Raw genomic sequence first — 21863 nt, 5'->3', positions numbered from 1 at the left:
ATATTAATAGCATATATATTTGGAGATTGAGCCGGTTTTTGCTATGGATTTTAAAGTTTCTATCAGTTGATACGTGGACATAGTAAATTTAAGTGTCTTATTAGCGGGCCCAGTCTTATTAAGAAGGCCAAGTACAGGTTTTAATTCTCGGGTAGGCATCCCGGCTGTTCCGCCCATGAACCTAGTTGAAGCAAGGTGAACAGAGCAGAACCGGGCGCTTGTGGGTTGGTTCACGTTTCAATTCTTTGCATCAACTTACCAACGCCTGCCTGTGTCCTGCCGACCGTTCATGGCCTTTTTTCTTACTCCCCCCTGCGGGCGACCATGACGACAGTTATTTATCCGTCCGATGGGTTTACTATACTCTGTCCCTGGAATCTCTGGAGCGAGCAAACGAATGCAAGTCTCTGGGCAAGTAGTGTCTCGAGAGGGAACGGGATTGCATGGATGGGAAAAGCGACTGCAGTTGTCAGCCTTTCCAACAACCCGCTCGCTTTCTCCCCTACTCTGCCTTTGTGCGCGGCTTTGCTCCACAGATTCCCGGGATAGAGTATAAGTTTCTAGTTTGACCCTCATGTGAAACATTTACGAGTACATTCTCTGCGTGTGGAGTTATTTCAAATAAAATCTTCGCGTATCTTTGCATGTTTTTCAATACAATAAAATAAATTTCACCCAATCTTTGGATTTTAAAATTTAACATGCATGTGCGTCTTTGTGCGCGTGTGTGTCCCGTACATGGTTTCTGGTAGGTAGAAATTGTAGTAATTTTATCCTTATCTTTACTTTCAGATATTTCTATCTACTTAGCAAACATGAAACTGTATCTCGCTCTCCTCTCCCTTGCACTCCTTGTGTCGGCAGAAGCTGTGAAGAGTCACACGACCAAAAATTCCCACGTGGGAAGCAGAAAACTCAGGTGAGTAGATCGACGCAAACATAGGCGTAACTAGGTGGGGGCAAGGGGGGCAGTTGCCCACACCCCAAAATATTCAGGCTTTTTAAATTTTATAAGCCAAGAATACTTTTGTTAACATCCTAAGACCTGAAGAGCTAAGTAATAAATAATAATATTTATGATTTGTCAAATGTAACAGTTATTCAGGAAATAATCCTGGACACTATTTTTATGGGATGAAAAACCTTTCGACTCTGACCCCCCCAAAGTTAAGCCTGATATTCATACCTACCACACAAACACACACACTGAGTGGTGCTAGGAAGTCTTTCATTTGAGATATGAAGTTCAACCTTCATACATAGATAGGTTTTTTTGGGGGGGGTAAACCTAGCCTAAAACAAGGAGCTGGCAATCTTGCTTGAGGCTTGTTTTACAGTGCATAAAAGCAAGAAGCTGGCAACCTTGCTTGAGGCTTGGAGAGAGAGAGAGGGAAGAGTTAAACAACCGACAGCTGCCAACACCCACCCTAACCTAACCTAACCTAATCTAACCTAACCTAACCTAACCTAACCCACCCTAACCTAACCTAACCTAACCTAACCTAACCTAACCTACTCTAACCTAACCTAACCTAACCTAACCTAACCTAACCTAACCTAAAGCAAGGAGCTGGCAATCTTGCTTGAGGCTTGCCTTACAGTGCATAAAGCAATTTGCCAACCTACTAGTATTTTTGCCATGGCTTTTTACAAAAAAAAAGAGAGAGGAGAGAGAGAGGAAAAAGTTAAACAACCGACAGCTGCCAACACCCACCCTAACCTAACCTAACCTAACCTAACCTAACCTAACCTAACCTAACCTAACCTAACCTACTCTAACCTAACCTACTCTAACCTAACCTAACCTAACCTAAAGCAAGAAGCTGGCAACCTTGCTTGAGGCTTGCCTTACAGTGCATAAAGCAATTTGCCAACCTACTGGTACTTTTGCCATGGCTTTTTACAAAAACAAAAGAGGAGAGAGAGGGGGGAGAGTTAAACAACCGACAGCCCACCTACAGTTTTTTTGTCTAACCTAACCTAAAGCAAGAAGCTGGCAACTTTGCTTGAGGCTTGCGTTACAGTACATAAAGCAATTTTTGCCAACCTACATATACTAAACAAGAAGATAGGTTAGGTTAGGTTAGGTTAGGTTAGGTTAGGCAACAAACATATATACTGCCGTAAAAGAGAGGGAGATATGGGTGGATGGTAATATAGTATGTGTGTACGTGTGTGCGTATAATATGTAGCATTATTAACTAGAGTGTGTTGACAATTTACTTACAACTAAAAAAAATAGAGATGCCAACTTTGCTGTAAGATGAAGAGAGAGAGAGAGATTTATGGCTGGCAACGGTGGTGCGCGATGTCCTCCCTCTTCTGTGCAATATGACATTATGATGTTACTGTAGTTTTTGACGAGGATTACGAGTTAACTAAAAAAAACCTGCAACTAGAGAGAGTTGCCAGCACACACACGCTGTTGTAAGAGAGAGATGGGTGGCAGCATTTCTGGCATTTCAGCAGGTCTGGCAACTGTTGAGAAATAGTGACGTCAGTTAACAGCATTGGTAGCAGTGATGCGATGCGATGCATTAACTTGTGAATTTTCGAACTCGTAAAATGATGTGGCTGAAATATAGGGGGAAGAATGGCTATTCACAGTGGCGGATGTACTTCCTGTTTTTTCAAAAGCTAACAATAATGATGGAATTTCATGCTGACGCATTTATTTCGTTCAAAAATTCGTGTTCAGCACAGATAATGCTATGTAATTTTCAGATCAGCTCAGCCAACTGTTGAGAAATAATGACGTCAGGTAACAGCATTGGTGGGGGTGACGTGATGAATTTACGAAAGTAGGAAAATGACAGTACTAAAAATTGAAGTATAAAACTATTTTCTAGAGCATACACATGATGCTTAGGTTACAACAGCTGTTAACATCAGGTCTGGCAACTGTTGAGAAATAGTGACGTCAGTTAACAGCATTGGTAGCAGTGATGCGATGCGATGTATTAACTTGTGAATTTTCGAACTCGTAAAATGATGTGGCAGAAATGTAGGGGAAGAATGTTCTAGACTGGATTTCTACTAGTCCATGTTGTTAACCTACATATTACTCCTCGACTAATAAACTAGAAGCTCGAGGGGCATCAGGTCTTATTTTTTATTGTGAGCTACAAGAAGAACATTGTGATTGTGATTGAAATTAACTAACGTGAGTAAATTTGTTTGTTAGCTTGCATGAGTTGGCTTTGTGTTATATAAATAGGGTAGTGTTGCTTCTGTGAGTTGATTCTGTAATAACCAAACAAATGTAAAGAAATTGTAGATAAAAACCAAACAATTCTTAAGCATATTGTGGAAGGAATATATACTCGCAAAGCATGCAAAAAGAAGAGAGAGAAAATATACGAGTTTTAAGTGTGTTGCATGTATCTCTCTTTTTTTTCTTGCTTTTTTATATATATATTTATTACATATTACTATATACACCAAGCATATGCAAAAAAGCAATATGCAGGGGTGTAAGAGAACGACTTTCTGGTAAGACGCCCAACAGTTAACCTCACTTCCACGTAGTACACCCTGGACTGTAGAGTAACGAGGCTCTGGCGTCTGGTAGACCAGTATAATTTTGCGTGTGTTAGCCTGTTGTTTTTTTCTTGTGCGTTTGATATTTAGTGGAGGTACATAGTGTTTCGAATTTTATTATTATTTAGTTTTATACACAGAAAAGATATTAAACATAAAATTAAATAAAATATATCTAATTATGTTTTTTTTATCACAACAAGCATTCACAAAAAAATAACAATAATATGGTTTAAAGTTTTTTAACGTAATTGCTACGTAAACAAAATGGCCGACTTGCAATGAGTGTGTCAAAGTTTTTTTTAAGCCTAATTGCTACGTAAACAAAATGGCCGACTTACAATGACTGTGTCAAAAATGAATAGATTGAGAGATGGAAAGAGAAGTTAAATATGCTTAAATAAAGTGCTCCTCTGTGCATAGCACCATACCATAAAAGCATATAGGAAAACTGCCATGTTTATGCATGAAACTTAAATATACATATAAAATTAAAATATTTGGTGCTGACCACATCACACATTGCTGATTTTGCATTGTACTTTCCTATATTCACATATGTACAGTAAAACTAATCGGGACTAGGCCTACAGTTTTTTTTTTAAAAAAATAGGATCCGAACCACTATGTACTTTTATCAGGTTCGAACCTAGGACCTCTTGATTACAAGGCAACAACACAACCACCGCACTTTCGAACCCTAATGAATATGTAGGAAAAAACAACGGTATATACATAATCCAAAGTTGCGTGGTTCTAGGCCCCATAGGAACCAAGAAAATCAATGTCTTGGAAAAACATCTTAAGATATTTGTCTTAATCTTTAAGAAAGTCGACTTCCGGTCTGTCAAGATGTTACTTCCGGTCTGTCAAGAAAATTTTCTTAAGACAAAAATCTTAAGATGTTTTTCCAAGATATTGATTTTCTCGGCTCCTAATTGAGCTAGGATGATGATTTTAGGTTTGTTGGATAGGATTCGACGAAAACTATACGACTAGCAAATAAAATCGATTCCACCCCCTCAAGTTTTGGAAATATAGACAATTTTTTTATTTTTTGAGAAACTTGATTTGCTGGCTTAGTTTTTACTCTAATTTGAAAATTTTAATGATATTTGATAAAAAATTGAATGTACTCTACAACCTATTGGAAACATAATGATTAGCACTTACTGTTTTCGAGTTATTTTAAATTTAAATTTCAAGATGTAATTTCTAAGTTGTTTTGTAACTCGTAAACTATGGGTCGTAGAAAACCCATTCTTGTTTTATCTGCTATTGCCCGACAAATACTATAAACACAAATAATGTTTATTGTTTGATTTAAAAAAAATCGAAAATAACTTTGTTTTCTGAAAATAAAAAATGTGTGTATGGAAAAAAAATACGATTATATCAGCCGAAACAATAGAATATATATAAACAAGTATATTTTCATAGTGTCATACCTCTACTAGATTGGTGGAAAAATATACTAATGGGCAATAAAATCTGAAGAAGATTCGTGTCTAGCAAAAAAATAAACTAAATAGAATTACACATGCATACAATATTTATTGTGCTTTTTTTTTCTATCTACAATCATATTTTTCTTATATATTTTTTTAAAATTTTTTTACAGGGTTTATTAAAGCACACATTTGAGGAAAACAAAATTTTTCTCGTAAGGCATTTTTTTGTAAATACTCTACCACCAACAGATCACATATAAATAAACATACGCCCCAAAAAAATGCGCTCCATGAAAAGTTGCCCTGTGTGCAAAATAAGCATATCAAGCAGAAATTTTGCAAGACATTGTCGTACCTGCGTGCCAGGCAAGCATTTGGCTGCTAAAAAATCATGTCCCAAGTGCGGTATACATATTACCATTAATAATTTAAAAAGGCATATAACATTATGCAAAATTGTCGTCGGAACACCTGTTCCACAACCGTCGACCAGCTCCACCAAGAGGAAGGCAGAAGCAGCCTCCATCAATGCACCACCCACGAAACGTGTCAAGCCTGTGGCGAAAGCGAACCGGACTGCTTTCGAGCGGTTGTTAGAGGACTTTGTCCTCACTTCGGAGGGCTTATGCGACGTGCGTAGCTTTTTAGAGGAGAAGCGAGCAGAGATAATTTCCATCCTCGGTGATGCGCTTGCAACGCACTCCACCAAATTCTACGCACCGCTACGTTGCCAGTACAAGAAGCCGTCCGATGAAATTTACAGCTTCTGCCACAACACCAAGGCGAAGACGCTGCATCTGGCGGATGTCGACAACCTCGAGGTCATCTACAACAAGTTTGCCGAGGAGCTGGTGGCAAAACAACAAGAACATGAAGCTGAGGGCTCGGGGGGTTCGCTGTGTGGCGGGCCTCACGAACTGTGCGTCAAACTTTGCAAGTTTACGCCTCTCTCCGCCTCCAGCTACGTCCCCTTACCACCTTCCATCGCGGCAAAGAAGGCTGTCCTGAACATTCAAAACGGTGACGCCAAGTGCTTCGTATGGTGTGTTCTGGCAGCGCTGCACCCTGTCGACCGGAAAAACCATCCACGTCGAGTTAACCACTACCTACCCTACTAGTCGGAACTGGAAGATGCTATGGTTGGGATCGACTATCCCGTAGAGGTCCCGGACATTCAAAAGTTCGAGGCTCGTGCGCGGTTGGCTATCAACGTTTATGGCCTCACTGACAAAAATGTGGGGTACCCCATCCAGGTGAGTGACGTAGAGGACGATGGTGCGCAGGAAATTCACCTTCTGCTCATCAAGGACGAGACCCATCACCACTACACCCTCATCCGTTCCCTCTCCCGGTTGGTGTCGAGCCAAAAAAGCAAGCATCATGGTAGCATAGAGGTGTGTCGAAGGTGCATGTCAACTTTTGACAATCAAAATCAGCAGGATTACCAGCGCATCAGAGGTCCCAACATCGCTGCAGAAAAGCTCGCTCGCCACAAGTTCTACTGTAGTAACAACGAGCTGGGTGTAGCAGTCTTACCCGAACGTGGTGCCGTGGAGCGTTTCCGCATGCACGGTGCCATGGTGGAGCATCCCGCTATCATCATCGCGGATTTCGAGGCCTTCCTCAAACCCCTGTCCACTTGCGATCCCGATCCCGAAGTTTCCTCTACCACCCCTTACCAACTCCACGAGGCATCCAGTTTCGCATACGTTGTGGTGCGACGTGACCAGCACATCGCCCCCGAGCCCTACGTGTACCGTGGCCCCGACGCAGCCAAACACTTCCTCGAGAGGATGATTGTCGAGGCCAACGAGATAGGAAAAGTACTGTTGGCCCCTAAGTCTATGCTCCCACTGTCCCCCGACGATCAACGTAGACACGACGAGGCCATCGCTTGCCCTGTCTGCGTCAAGAAGTACACCGCCAACAACCGTAAAGTCCAACACCACGATCACTTTAACGGTAGGTACGTTGGTCCATGGTGCAACGGATGCAACCTCATGGCCCGGGACCCTCGATTTATCCCGATCTTCTTCCACAATGGCTCGGGATACGACTTCCACCACCTAATCAGGCATCTTGGATACGACAACAAGAGAATCAACGTTCTCGCCCAGAACGAGGAGCGTTACATCAGTGTGAGCAAACAAGTGTCGATCCCGGGATCATACTCTACCGTCGAGCTTCGCTTCCTCGACTCTCTGAGGTTCCTCCCGGCAAGCCTCGATGCTCTCGCGGGGAAGCTTAGCGACGAGCAAATGCTCATCACTTCTGCAAACTTTCCGAACTTGGACGCCGGCCTCTTCAAGCGTAAGGGGGTCTATCCCTACGAATACATCACAGACCCTTCCAAGTTCGCGGAGACGTCGCTACCTCCCCAGGCGAAGTTCTACAGTCAGCTACGAGGCTCGAACATCACCGACGAAGAATATCACCATGCCCAGTCCATGTGGCGCGAGCTGGGCTGTCGAACTCTCGGGGACTACCACGACGCCTACCTCAGACTTGATGTGACGCTCCTCGCCGACGTGTTCCAGACGTTCCGTGCGACCACAATGAAGATCTACCAGCTGGACCCCGCCTACTTCTATAGTCTCCCCGGACTGGCGTGGTCAGCCATGTTTCTGGTGACGAAGATCGAGCTGGAGCTTCTTTCCGATTATGACATGGTGCTGTTTGTGGAACGCGGCATCCGGGGTGGCATGGTCCAGGTGTCGCAACGGTACGCACGCGCCAACAACCATCACATGGCTACTGGCTACGACCCCTCACAACCGTCCAGCTACATCATGCACACGGACGTGAATAACTTGTACGGACACTCCATGATGCAGCCACTCCCTTTTAGAGGGTTCGAGTGGGCCGACCCCTCCAACTTCAACATCGAAAGCTTCGACGATTCAAAACATGGGTTCTTCGCCGAGGTTGATCTGCAATTCTCCGAGAAGCTGCAGGATTTGTTCAACGATCTCTCACCTGCACCCGAGTTCAAGTGTCCACCCAATTCCAACCAGAAGAAGCTCATCATGGATTTCGAGCCCAAGAAGAATTACGTCCTACACTACCAGAATCTCCGGTGGTTGATGCAGCAAGGGGTCACGGTCGACGCAGTTCACCGCATGCTCAAGTTCGAGCATTCTCCGTGGTTGCGTCCATATATTGAAGTCAACACCAAACACCGCACCGCAGCCACGTCCGAGCTTGATAAGGATTTCTTCAAGCTTATGAACAATGCGGTGTTCGGGAAAACCATGGAGAATGTACGAAATCGTGTAGATGTGAGGCTAATATCAAACAAAGCACAATGTCGCAGGCTCGTAGCAAACCCGTTATTCAAATCGAGGACCATTTATAACGAACAGCTTGCTCTGGTGCATATGAGGAAGAGCGAGGTGAAGCTCAACAAGCCAATTTATGTTGGCGTCTCAGTATTAGACCTGAGCAAGCTGCACATGTTTCAAATATATTATGGGATACTACGCCAGCACTATAACAACAATATTAGCCTACTCTACACGGACACGGACAGCTTGGTGTACCACGTTCGCACAGCCGACGCGTACAAGGATATGGCCACGGTTCCATCTTTGGTTGACCTCTTCGACACCTCAAACTATCCCCAGCCGAACCGATACGGCATCCTGGCTCGCAACAAGATGGTGGTCGGCAAACTCAAAGACGAGAAGAAAGGTTATTTAGGTCTCGAGGTTGCCGGTCTTTGCTCCAAAACCTATGCCATCAAAGCCGAGGGCAGCGTTACCAAGAAGGCCAAGGGTGTCGGCAGACAGGTGGTTCAGGAGAATTTCATATTCGATGACTTCTACGATTGCGTCAAGACCAGGTCGCCGGTTCTAAGAGCAGAACAGCGCATCCAGAGCGTCGACCATGTGTTGACCACAAACAAAGTTAGAAAAATTGCGCTGGATCCTGATGACAATAAGAAGTGCATCCTCGAGTGTGGTATTCACGTATTGACGTGGGGGTACTATCGCTTAGCAAAAAGCAAAACCTGCAACATATGTCCATCTTCAACAAAAGATTCATAAAAACAAAACAAAACAAAAAAAAAACACTTTGACTGTTATTACAAAAAAACTTTGACCGTATTCTTAAATAACCAGCATGCCTATGAATTTGTTCGGTTTCAAAAAAGAGATCATTATGGAAACCATACCAGATCATGAAGTCTTACCTTCCGTGTTACCTAAACTCAACGGTCTGTTGATCATTCACCTCAACAGCATTTGGACGAAACTGAATGACGATGTGGGCAAGATGTTTTATGTTTTTAATAACAATTTACATTTCTACGAAATTCCGATCGACGGGAAACTTCAAATTACCGTGAATCCGGAAAACGCAGGCGAAATCAAAATTTCTACCGGCAAGAACATTTTTCGAATCAAGCACGACAAGATGCTTTCTAACATTACGTACGATGTGTCTGCCGGAGATTACCTGTACGTGGAACTCCTCGGAGATTACGACAAACTCATTCCTCTTTTTGTAGAATTAAGAATCGTCTATCCTATTATAAATAACCGTTAACCAAAAATGCCTAACGACATTTTCGGCAACACCAAGCGTGTAGACCATGCAGAAGAGATTCTCATGTTGGACGTTCGAGTTAAGAAGTTGAGGACCGATTTGATCGCTTTGCAGGAAACCTTAAACAAAAGTTTAGAGTCGGAAATCGCTACGCTCCAAACGCAATGTCTCGACCCCATTCTGAAAATCGATTCCGAACTGAAGACGCTGATAAAAAATTATGTCGACGTACCTTCTTACGACAGCGTTCAAAATATACAGTTGAGCGTGGATTCGCTTCAAAATGATTTGGCCAAATTACAGCAATTTCAATCGAAAAATGAAGATTTGGAAAAATTGAAACTCGAAATCGAAGAACGAACTTCCGCAATAGAAAAGAATTTCTCCGAACTTCAAACCGTGGTGAACGATATTGATGTAGAACGCTTGCACGTCGTCGTTTCCAAATTACAAGAAGAATTCACCCGCACGTTGGAAGAAATTAAATCCAAGTTGCAGACTTTGGAAGATACCATGATGAACCTACCATCGTCGGACGAACTGCAGGTCATCGGTAAAAGCGTCGCGAACATAAAAATTCAATTGGAGGCCTATCAAGATTTCGAACACATTCAAACCACCATCGCTACGCTTCAGGCGTCTCTGGAATTGATCAACGAAGAAATTAAAAATATTCACGCTGAAGCGAGAGCGTTGACGAGCATTTAAGACACGTTGAGCACGGTTCAGCAGAAGATCGAATATTTAGAAAATTTGAACGTCGAAACGAATCTCGCTCATTTTCATCACGTACTCGACAACATACAGGGTGACTTGGAATCGTTACGGACGAGCGTGATTTCGAGCGAAGATTTGGAAAAATTGAAAACGGCGGTGACGGCACTATCCGAATCGAGCGACATCAAAAGTTCATTGAGCGATCTCGAGAGTAGGGTGGCCAATCTCCCCACCTCCAAAGAATTGCACGCTTTGAAAAGAAACATATCACGTATGCTGAAACGACTAGAAACGGAAACGGCGAACGTGGAACAGATTCGAGACGAAATCAGTTCGCTGGTGTCGACGCTGCCCACTTCGCAGAGCGTAGCCGACCTTCACACGCAGTTTACAGAGATGCGAAGCATCGTGAACGATCTTACCGAGAAGAGCTCGAAATTGAATCAAGTCGAGAACCTTCAGAACATCGTCGTCAACATCAGAGATCAAGTTGGAGTGCTGGAATCCACGCAGGAATCGACGCTGGCCTCTTTCGGTGCCAAGTTGCAAGAACTCAACGAAAACTACAAGCAGTTGAACGTGGAAGTGAAAATCAAACCGTCGTTTTCTGCCGTAACGGATACCATAGTCGAGCATTTGCTGCCCATCGAAAATAAACTCGACAAGTTCACAGTAATCTGCTCGGCGTCGACACTAAATTCGCTAAACTGCATTCTCTGCAAGCCATCGAAATCAACAGCGTACCCAATCAACAGAGAATCTCCACGTTCGTCGAAGGTAACAATCTGTACATGTTGCATCCTTATCATCCGTACTACAAGTTTCTCCTCGATGGCACGATTCAGATAAACGAATTTTCGTACTGGTCTCACGGTAGAAAAGCTAGCGTTCCCACCATGACCTTAATATCGAATCGTGGTGTCCAGAAAGCGGGAAACATTCCTCTGGCACGTTGGAACGAAACGCGCAACATATATGAAATACACGAAGACGAAGATCTCACCGTTTTCGACGTGAGTGCCGGCGATAAGCTAATCATTCAAAACACGAGCGAGGTGCCACCCTCTTTGAATCCCATCACGCTTGTGCTTCTCTTGAAACGTAATCTCTAAAAAAATGTCTAGGCAAGCCATCGTCGAAGAATTGCATAAACCTGCACGCCGCAACTACGAACGTTTGGCTGTGGTAACCAAGGGCATCGACGACCTCTGGCAAAGCGACCTCGTGGAGATGAGCAGCGGCAATTTGAAAAACGTACATAAATTGAACAAGGGTAACAAGTACCTCCTCACCGTCATAGACACGTTTTCGAAATTCGCATGGGCTCTACCTTTGAAGGCGAAAACGGGATCGTGCGTCACGGAAGCATTCAAATTAATTTTTCGCGAAAGCGGCGGCAGACGACCTCGGTTTCTGCAAACGGACAACAGTAAAGAATTTTACAACACCGTATTCCAAAAGTTTATTCAAAAACATGGCATTCAACATTATTCGACCTTCAGTCACATCAAAGCCAGCATCGTGGAAAGATTCAATCGAACCTTGAAAACACACATGTGGAAACGATTCACGCTTCGGGGAAATTACAAATGGGTCGACATCCTGCCGGAACTCGTCGACACCTATAATGATACGGTACACAGAACGATAGGCATGAAGCCAGCTGATGTTACGAAATCTGACGAGCAGCGTTTAATTTCTACCGTTTACTGTCCAAAGTACACACCCACGACAAAAAAAGCTAAATACAAAATTGGAGACCGGGTGAGGATCAGCAAATTCAAACGCATCTTCGAGAAGGGGTTCACAAAAAATTGGAGCACGGAACTTTTTACGGTGGTTCGAGTTTTACCCGGAAACCGACACACGTATATAATAAAAGATAGTAGCGGCGAGATTTTGAAAGGAAGATTTTACGAAGAGGAACTCTCTAAAACGAAACACCCCGACACGTACCTCATCGAGAAAGTATTCCGTAGAAAAGGTGACAAACTGTTTGTCAAATGGCTGGGACTTCCGGAAAAGAGTTGGATCGACGCGAACGAAGTGATCTTGTGAGTACGTGGAACGTGGTGAAGCGTCTACCGGATCCGGAAAGTCAAACGAAGAAAAAGAACGGTGAGTTGCTTCCCGACAGCATTCGCTGTCTGATCGTAGGTCCTTCGGGGTGTGGGAAAACGACACTGCTCGTGGACAATTTTCTCCTCGCACCGAATTGGTTAGATTGGAAGAACAGGCACCTGTACGTGTTCTCGAAAAGTTTGGAGCAATCCAAATACCAGCAACTGATGAAACTGTACGATGGTCTGGACATTGCAACGTTCGCCTCGGAAATAAAACCACTCGACGATTGTCGTGAAAATTCAGTTGTTGTGTTCGACGACGCCATCCTGGAAAATCAAAATGAAATTCGCAATTTTTTCACGCAAGGTCGTCACAAAGGAATGGATTGTTTTTACCTAGCTCAAACGTTTTCCAAAATTCCAAAACAGTTAGTGCGCGACAACGCTAATTTCATATGTTTGTTTCGTCAAGATCACACCAACCTCAAGCACGCGTACGATGACTACGTAGGCGGAGACATGAACTACAATCAATTTTCGGAAGGCTGCTGCTCTACTTGCTGGAACGGTGACGATTTCGGATTCGCGACGATCGACATGACGAGGAAACCCAACGACGGAAAATACAGAAACAAAATTAACGACTTTCTAAACCTTGCAACGTTGTGAGAAACGATGTATATAAATAAACATTATGACGAAACGAAAAATCGAAGACGAAAATCTCAAGTTGCGAAAATACCTCGCGAAACGCTTCAAAGGTTGGAAATCCGAGAATCGCGGATTCTACGAAGAGAAGAAACGTCAGGATCAACCCGTGATCGATGCCATCAGCAGTCTAGGTAAAGAAATTAAAAGTGTCACGGAACAAAATAAAAATTTGATCAACGAACTCGTACCGCTCGCAGCTAAAAGTTACGCCGTACCCACACCTATTTCGAGCATTCCTTCGACGCCGTTCGAACTGAAGGATGCACCGGCACGACGTCTAGCCATAGGCAGCACGTCTTCGGATAAAATCGAGTTGGGACCTTTGGCACGAGACTACCTGAGCACGGGGAAATTCGACAAGGATGAAGTGTTCGGATTGTATCCCAGCATGGAAACCAGCGAAGGCGGCGGTGTGGTGTGGAAGATTGGGAAATCGAAGGTGACCTTCGAAGGCAACGATATTAAAATTAATTTAGGCGACAAGGATAGTTGGAACAGGTATCCGGGTACGGTGGGACTGTGGGAACTTGTCGCCAAAAAGCAGCCGAAAGATTACACCGACGAAGATTACCAAAGTTACAAGAAAATTCTGATCATGACGGATGCCTTGTACCAGAACAACGACGCCTCGCAGAATAGGGTGAAATCGAGCAGCGGCGAGAAGTACAGGAATCTCATCAAACCGATTTGGAACCAGGTCAAAACAGGCAGCGGCGTCAAACGCTACAACACGTTACCCAAAGAATTCGTTTGGGTGGACGACGTTAGGAAACTCGTGGACCGATTGTTGGTGATAGCCGGCGAAGAGAATGCAGGCAACCGTAATTTCTACAACGAGAAGGTTGGCATCGTGGACATGATCAGCACGAAACTTTCCAACTTCATCGTGAACGACGACAAGGGCATAGGTTACCTGATCAAAATCATCAACACGCTGCCTCCGAAATTTTGGAACGTGGCGGAAGGAAAGGGGCTCGTGAACGACATCATCAACAAGTTACCTTTCGAGATGCATCTACCTGGCTACCAGTACTGCGGACCGGGTACCAAACTCGAGAAAAGATTGGAGAGAGGAGACAAGGGTGTGAATCTGTTGGACGCGGCATGCAAAGATCACGACATCGCCTACAACACCACGCAGACGGATCTGGACGCACGTCACGAAGCAGACAGAAAATTGGAGCATGCAGCTTTCGAAAGGTTCGTGAGCAGAGACGCATCGCTGGGTGAACGGGTCGCCGCAATGGGTACCACCATCGCCATGAACACGAAACAAAAATTGGGGTGGGGTATATAAATAACATACCGTAAAAAAACTACACAAGAAAAAATCTCAGAATATATATATAAATAACATACCGTGAAAATAACACATAGAGCATCAACATGAAGCCCAAGGGTGTCGTGTACCAGATACCATACTCCAATCTGAAAAATCTAGGTGCCCTCGATGGGTTACTCACCAAGAAACAACGTGAGAAGAAACGTTCTTGCTTGAGCAAAGGACACGGAATGAAATTGCTGCTCAGCACACCTCAATTGAAAAGATTGCAGCGTTCGCGGAAACAGCAAAAGGTCGGAGGTTTCATATTCAGCATCCCGGCCATCCTAGCAGCATTGGGGGCTGTTGGAAGTTTGGCTGGCGGAAGTGCCGCCATCGCGAAAACCGTCATCGACTCGAAGAAGAACAAGGCCGAGTTGGAAGAACAGAAACGTCACAACCTGGCCATGGAGAAGAAAAAAGGGAAGGGCGTGATGAGAAAGTTTAAAAAAAAGAAACACAAGCACTCACCAACCGAGACATTGAATCTCTGATCGAACCGTTACGAATCAAACACTTCAGAGGAGTTTTCATGTCCGACTCGTTACCTTCAAGCGTTAAAAGAAGAGAATGCGGAGTAGTCAACTTGGACGGTCAAGAAAATCCAGGCACACATTGGATATGTTACCACAAAAACGACAATAACAAAGCATTCGTTTTCGATTCTTTCGGAGGTGTTCCACCTACAAATTTAATTCATTATCTGAAAACGAACAAAACCTCTATATACTACAACGACGAACGCATTCAAAATTTCGGAGACGTGAACTGCGGCCATCTCTGCCTCTCCGTGCTCGCGTTAGTAGTCCAGTTTAGAGAGTTCTACGCCCTCTTGTGGTGAGCTGAAGTGGTGAGCTCGCCTTAATGGATTTCTATCGTAAGGCATGAGCTCTATTTGATAGCGCAGTGTTGCTAGTTCCTTACTCGAAAAAATCACCAAGGTTTTTGGGGTAACCTAACCTAAAACAAGGAGCTGGCAACATTTTCTCGCAGTGTTGCCAACTCCTACCTATATTTTTTTTAGTTGGCAAGGGCTAGAGAGAGAGAAAAACTTATAGCTGGGAACAGTAATGAGCGAATGCGCCATATCGTAATTTTCCAACTCCCGGGGGCCAATGTTTGTATATCGCGATTTTTGTAAACCTCTCTCTCTCTCGGGGGAACGATGTGCCACACACACACACACACACACACACACACGCGCACGCACGCGCGCACGCGCGTATTGTAACACAAACAAACAAACAAAATAATAATTGTTGTTTTTAGGATGCCTGGCCCCTATAACCTCGCCAGGGTGCGTGGTGCCCAACCAAAAATGTAAAAGTTTTCTAATGGCTGCGGTTATAGATTACCGCACCTCTGTAGAGTTTCACGTGTTTTTTTTTTCCCCCAAACTTCCATGAAACCCTACAGAGGACCTCCGTAATGCATGCAACGTGTACTAACGACTCTAGTGTTATTTGATGTTGTGATATTTTTAGATATAGAGTTTTATTGTGAGATAGATAAAAATAATTATGTTTATTATAATATTTTCTTGATGAAGATGGAGAATGTATGTGCGTGTTACAAATAAAGTTGCATGCTTTTTTTTAGTGTGTGTGTATGTGTTTTTGATGTTTCGACAGCATCTGAAACGATAAAAAAGAAATTTTATTGTTAATTTTCACGTGTAAAAACAACAACAAATTTTTTTTGTGCAAATTTTCTGATTGTCTCTCGTGCTATAGTGCAAAAAAGATATTGTAGCTGATAGCTAATGAAATTGATATTTGTAACTGATCTGAACTAGTGAAATTCGTATTGTGCTATTGTAACTGATTGTGCTAGTGCAGAAAATTTCTTATTATGCAAGAAAAGATGTTAAAAAACTTGTTAAAACTGCTCTGTGACCCTCTCGTTCTTCACGTCGTAGGCGAAGGACTTCTCTGCAATCAGGATGACACTGCATAGGGTATCCTCGGGCAAGGCATCGTGGAACTCGCAGACGACCTTGATGTTGGTTCGATCGTTGACCACAACCTTCTTTCTCTTAGATGTGTTGATGACGGTCATGGGTCTCCGTGCTTTGAACTCGCTGGGCGTGTAGTACATGTCCACGCTTCCCTCGGTCACGCGTTTGTAAGCCGAAAACGCTTCGTAAAGTTTGAGGTAATCGTTTTTGGTCACGTCGAGGTTGTAATTCTCGAGCGGGAACACTTCGTTGCGTCCATTCTTGAGATAAACGTTCTTGATCTTGCAGTCGTCGAACTTGCTGGAATCTTTTTCCTGATTCTTGTCCCTCCCGGTCTGAAAAAGCACTACGACGAAATCTGGCATGTCGAACTGTATGTTGTTGAACTGCGTCGTCACGTCGAATTCCATGTGACTTCCCGATGCCACCTTCTGCACGCACTGGTAACCGTGAAAGTGAATCAGCACCTGCGGACTTTTCAAGATCTCCGCTTTGTACTTGAGGGCGTAGTTCGTTTCGTATTCTACCACCGGCATTCTCAATTCCATGCTTCGGATGACGCACTTGGCTGCTTCGGGTAAAGTGTTGGCTATCGGTGTGGTGCCGTCCGGACCCAAAGTAGCGTATCGCATCAGTGCGTCGTTGTCGTTGGCCGCTCTTCGAAACGTGACCCTCAGTCCTCCCTTCCACATGATCTCCTTGTAGTCCGAGAAGAAACCAGGCAGCAGACGCATGGGAAAGAGCACCGTGTGACTTCTTGTCGATATTTTGGTCCCGGCTTCGAATCCCCCGGCCTGGTAGTACGCTGCGTTCGTTTTGGATAATTTCAACGTTCCCACCGCCGTCGACGTGATGCCTGGATAGTCTATTCTGTCGATGACGGTGTTGTGTTTCCTCACCTCCACCTGCGAGAACAGGTGAGGCACGAAGTTGTCTACGAGTATCAAGTTTGCTGCTGCAGGAAACGCGTCTCCGCTTTCCTTCTTTACCACGTCGAATTGAAGGTAGAGGTCCGCTCTGTGAGGATGAACGAACCCATCGCCTACGTCCACATCGTATTCGATCTCCCTGTTCGCCTCGTTGAGATTGGCGAACGTGCGACGGTTGGGAGGGAAAGATTGCAATTCGTAACTTTCGATTTGCTCCATTTTACATGTATGGTTATTTATTATACCTTGATCTCCACGATGGCAGTAGTCGTTGCACCTGCGAAATCTACCACGTCTCCTTTCTCGTTCGTCACCACCAACTCTATGTCGTCTATGCGGTTGCGACATACTGGAAAATAGATCGGCGAAGAGGGCGTGTAGATGATCGGTTCCATGAACTCGGAACTTGGTTTGAAAGTGGCTATGATTCCCGTCTGCTTGTGACTTCCTAACAATCCGTCCGAAGATTTCGTGATCATGCCTTCCGCCACGTTGCAGTGTACGTTCAGAGTCTCTATGGCCAAGAATTTAGGAATGTTGGTTGCCACGTGCTTGATGCCAGCTTCGAGTTTGGTGTCGTTCTCGAAACCTAAAAGTTCTCCCATGGTGCCCAGGTATACGGTCTCCGTCGCGGATAGGATTTCCACTCTGTGCGTGACCGAATTTTGAGAAAGGTATGTGCCTTTGGGTAATTGAGCTTGCAAAGTGGAAAGATTGTATTGTCCTGGCGTGACGACGATGTGTTCGCTTCCGACGCTAATTTTGTTGTTGTGCTGCGTAACATTGGGTATGAGGTACATGCTGTAGAATGCACGCAGAGCCACGGATTTAGGATAGACGATGTCGTCGTGCAGCGTGAGTTTCAAGATTGAAGATTCGCTCGTGAGATGGAACACGCCCATCCTAGTGATGCTGTTTGAGGTTCCACAATGCTTTCTGGAAATCCTCGATCGTAGGGTTATTTATTTTAGAGAGAAACGCGAGCACGGAGAGGCAGAGATGACCGCAGTTCACGTCTCCGAAATCTTGAATGCGTTCGTCGTTGTAGTATATAGAGGTTTTGTTCGTTTTCAGATAATGAATTAAATTTGCAGGTGGAACACCTCCGAAAGAATCGAAAACGAATGCTTTATCATCATTTTTGTGGTAACATATCCAATGCGTGCCTGGATTTTCTTGACCGTCCAAGTTGACTACTCCGCATTCTCTTCTTTTGACGGTTGAAGGTAACGAGTCGGACATGAAAACTCCTCTGAAGTGTTTGATTTGTAACGGTTCGATCAGAGATTCAATGTCTCGGTTGGTGAGTGCTTCTGTTTCTTTTTTTTAAACTTCTTCATCACGCCCTTCCCTTTCTTCTCCATGGCCAGGTTGTGACGTTTCTGTTCTTCCAACTCGGCCTTGTTCTTCTTCGAGTCGATGACGGTTTTCGCGATGGCGGCACTTCCGCCGGCCAAACTTCCAACGGCCCCCAATGCTGCCAGGATGGCCGGGATGCTGAATATGAAACCTCCGACCTTTTGCTGTTTCCGCGAACGCTGCAAGCGTCTCAATTGAGGTGTGCTGAGAAGTAATTTCATTCCATGTCCTTTCGACAAGCAAGAACGTTTCTTCTCGCGTTGTTTCTTGGTGAGTAACCCATCGAGAGCACCTAGATTTTTTAGATTGGAGTATGGTATCTGGTACACGACACCCTTGGGCTTCATGTTGATGCTCTATGTGTTATTTTCACGGTATGTTATTTATATATATATTCTGAGATTTTTTCTTGTGTAGTTTTTTTACGGTATGTTATTTATATATTTTCAAGGCCTCGCAGTCGTTACACAAATTCTATTACGTGCTTCGTTTTCTTGCCAAGAAGTTCCTTTGTCCCCTTGTACACGATTCGAGTTTTGTTCTCGATTAAAATAGATAGCTTCTTGTCGCATAACATGTTAGCGTATCGATCTGGTAAAAATAGACTGTATTGTGCGTTGAGCAACAGGCGTACCTTGGGACCATACTGGGTAGAAACGATTGAACCGGAAGTTATCGTGTAAGGTTTGTCGACTTCCAATTCCTGAATTTTTACATACTCGACTGACAAATTTAGCATTTGTTTTAATGCTTGGAGATTGCTCATTTTTTCAGTTGTCAGAGTGTTAGAGAGAAATGTAATTGCTTTTTTTTCACGATGTGTGTTATTTATATATACCGAAGATTATTTTTTTACGATGTGTGTTATTTATATATCAAGTTTTTTTTTTTACGGTATGTTATTTATATACCCCACCCCAATTTTTGTTTCGTGTTCATGGCGATGGTGGTACCCAGTGCGGCGACCCGTTCACCCAGCGATGCGTCTCTGCTCACGAACCTTTCGAAAGCTGCATGTTCCAATTTTTTGTCTGCTTCGTGACGTGCGTCCAGATCCGTCTGCGTGGTGTTGTAGGCGATGTCGTGATCTTTGCATGCCGCGTCCAACGGATTCACACCCTTGTCTCCTCTCTCCAATCTTTTCTCGAGTTTGGTACCCGGTCCGCAGTACTGGTAGCCAGGTAAATGCATCTCGAAAGGTAACTTGTTGATGATGTCGTTCACGAGTCCTTTTCCTTCGGCCACGTTCCAAAATTTCGGAGGCAGCGTGTTGATGATTTTGATCAGGTAACCTATGCCCTTGTCGTCGTTCACGATGAAGTTGGAAAGTTTCGTGCTGATCATGTCCACGATGCCAACCTTCTCGTTGTAGAAATTACGGTTACCTGCATTCTCTTCGCCGGCTATCACCAACAATCGGTCCACGAGTTTCCTAACGTCGTCCACCCAAACGAATTCTTTGGGTAACGTGTTGTAGCGTTTGACGCCGCTGCCTGTTTTGACCTGGTTCCAAATCGGTTTGATGAGATTCCTGTACTTCTCGCCGCTGCTCGATTTCACCCTATTCTGCGAGGCGTCGTTGTTCTGGTACAAGGCATCCGTCATGATCAGAATTTCCTTGTAACTTTGGTAATCTTCGTCGGTGTAATCTTTCGGCTGCTTTTTGGCGACGAGTTCCCACAGTCCCACCGTACCCGGATACCTGTTCCAACTATCCTTGTCGCCTAAATTAACTTTAATGTCGTTGCCTTCGAAGGTCACCTTCGATTTCCCAATCTTCCACACCACACCGCCGCCTTCGCTGGTTTCCATGCTGGGATACAATCCGAACACTTCATCCTTGTCGAATTTCCCCGTGCTCAGGTAGTCTCGTGTCAAAGGTCCCAACTCGATTTTATCCGAAGACGACGTACTGCCTATGGCTCGACGTCGTGCCGGTGCATCCTTCAGTTCGAACGGCGTCGAAGGAATGCTCGAAATAGGCGTGGGTACGACGTAACTTTTAGCTGCGAGCGGTACGAGTTCGTTGATCAAATTTTTATTTTGTTCCGTGACACTTTTAATTTCTTTACCTAGACTGCTGATGGCATCGATCACGGGTTGATCCTGACGTTTCTTCTCTTCGTAGAATCCGCGATTCTCGGATTTCCAACCTTTGAAGCGTTTTGCGAGGTAATCGCGAAGCTTGAGATTTTCGTCTTCGATTTTTCGTTTCGTCATGACGTTATTTATACACGTCGTTTCTCACAACGTTGCAACGTTTAGAAAGTCGTTGATTTTGTTTCTGTATTTTCCATCGTTGGGTTTCCTCGTCATGTCGATCGTCGCGAATCCGAAATCGTCACCGTTCCAGCAAGTAGAGCAGCAGCGTTCCGAAAATTGATTGTAGTTCATGTCTCCGCCTACGTAGTCATCGTACGCGTGCTTGAGGTTGGTGTGATCTTGACGAAACAAACATATGAAATTAGCGTTGTCGCGCACTAACTGTTTTGGAATTTTGGAAAACGTTTGAGCTAGGTAAAAACAATCCATTCCTTTGTGACGACCTTGCGTGAAAAAATTGCGAATTTCATTTTGATTTTCCAGGATGGCGTCGTCGAACACAACAACTGAATTTTCACGACAATCGTCGAGTGGTTTTATTTCCGAGGCGAACGTTGCAATGTCCAGACCATCGTACAGTTTCATCAGTTGCTGGTATTTGGATTGCTCCAAACTTTTCGAGAACACGTACAGGTGCCTGTTCTTCCAATCTAACCAATTCGGTGCGAGGAGAAAATTGTCCACGAGCAGTGTCGTTTTCCCACACCCCGAAGGACCTACGATCAGACAGCGGATGCTGTCGGGAAGCAACTCGCCGTTCTTTTTTTTTCTCGTTTGACTTTCCGGATCCGGTAGACGCTTCACCACGTTCCACGTACTCACAAGATCACTTCGTCCGCATCGATCCAACTCTTTTCCGGAAGTCCCCAGCCATTTGACCAAAAGTTTGTCACCTTTCCTACGCAATACTTTCTCGATGAGGTACGTGTCGGGGTGTTTTGTTTTAGAGAGTTCCTCTTCGTAAAATCTTCCTTTCAAAATCTCGCCGCTACTATCTTTTATTATATACGTGTGTCGGTTTCCAGGTAGAACTCGAACCACCGTAAAGAGTTCCGTGCTCCAATTTTTTGTGAATCCCTTCTCGAAGGTGCGTTTGAATTTGCTGATCCTCACCTGGTCTCCAATTTTGTATTTAGCTTTTTTTGTCGTGGGTGTGTACTTTGG

At 44.3% G+C, this 21863-nt stretch overlaps 1 protein-coding gene across 1 annotated transcript in view; it reads left to right on the top strand.

Annotated features, from left to right (window-relative positions):
- The first annotated feature begins 796 nt into the window (after positions 1–796).
- The window catches only part of LOC145994429 (uncharacterized), a 36708-nt gene continuing 15641 nt past the window's right edge, over positions 797–21863 (top strand). Inside the window, exon 1 of the mRNA XM_083130559.1 lies at positions 797–919. Coding sequence (XP_082986685.1) covers positions 816–919 — 104 coding nt within the window. The 5' untranslated portion in view covers positions 797–815. The remainder of the gene's footprint in view (positions 920–21863) is intronic.

Source organism: Lepisma saccharinum, chromosome 10 (assembly GCF_977018435.1).
Source record: "Lepisma saccharinum chromosome 10, izLepSacc3.1, whole genome shotgun sequence".
In the NCBI taxonomy this organism is placed as follows: domain Eukaryota; kingdom Metazoa; phylum Arthropoda; class Insecta; order Zygentoma; family Lepismatidae; genus Lepisma; species Lepisma saccharinum.
Note: the sequence above shows the minus strand (reverse complement) of the source record. Positions and strands in the feature narration are given on the sequence as shown.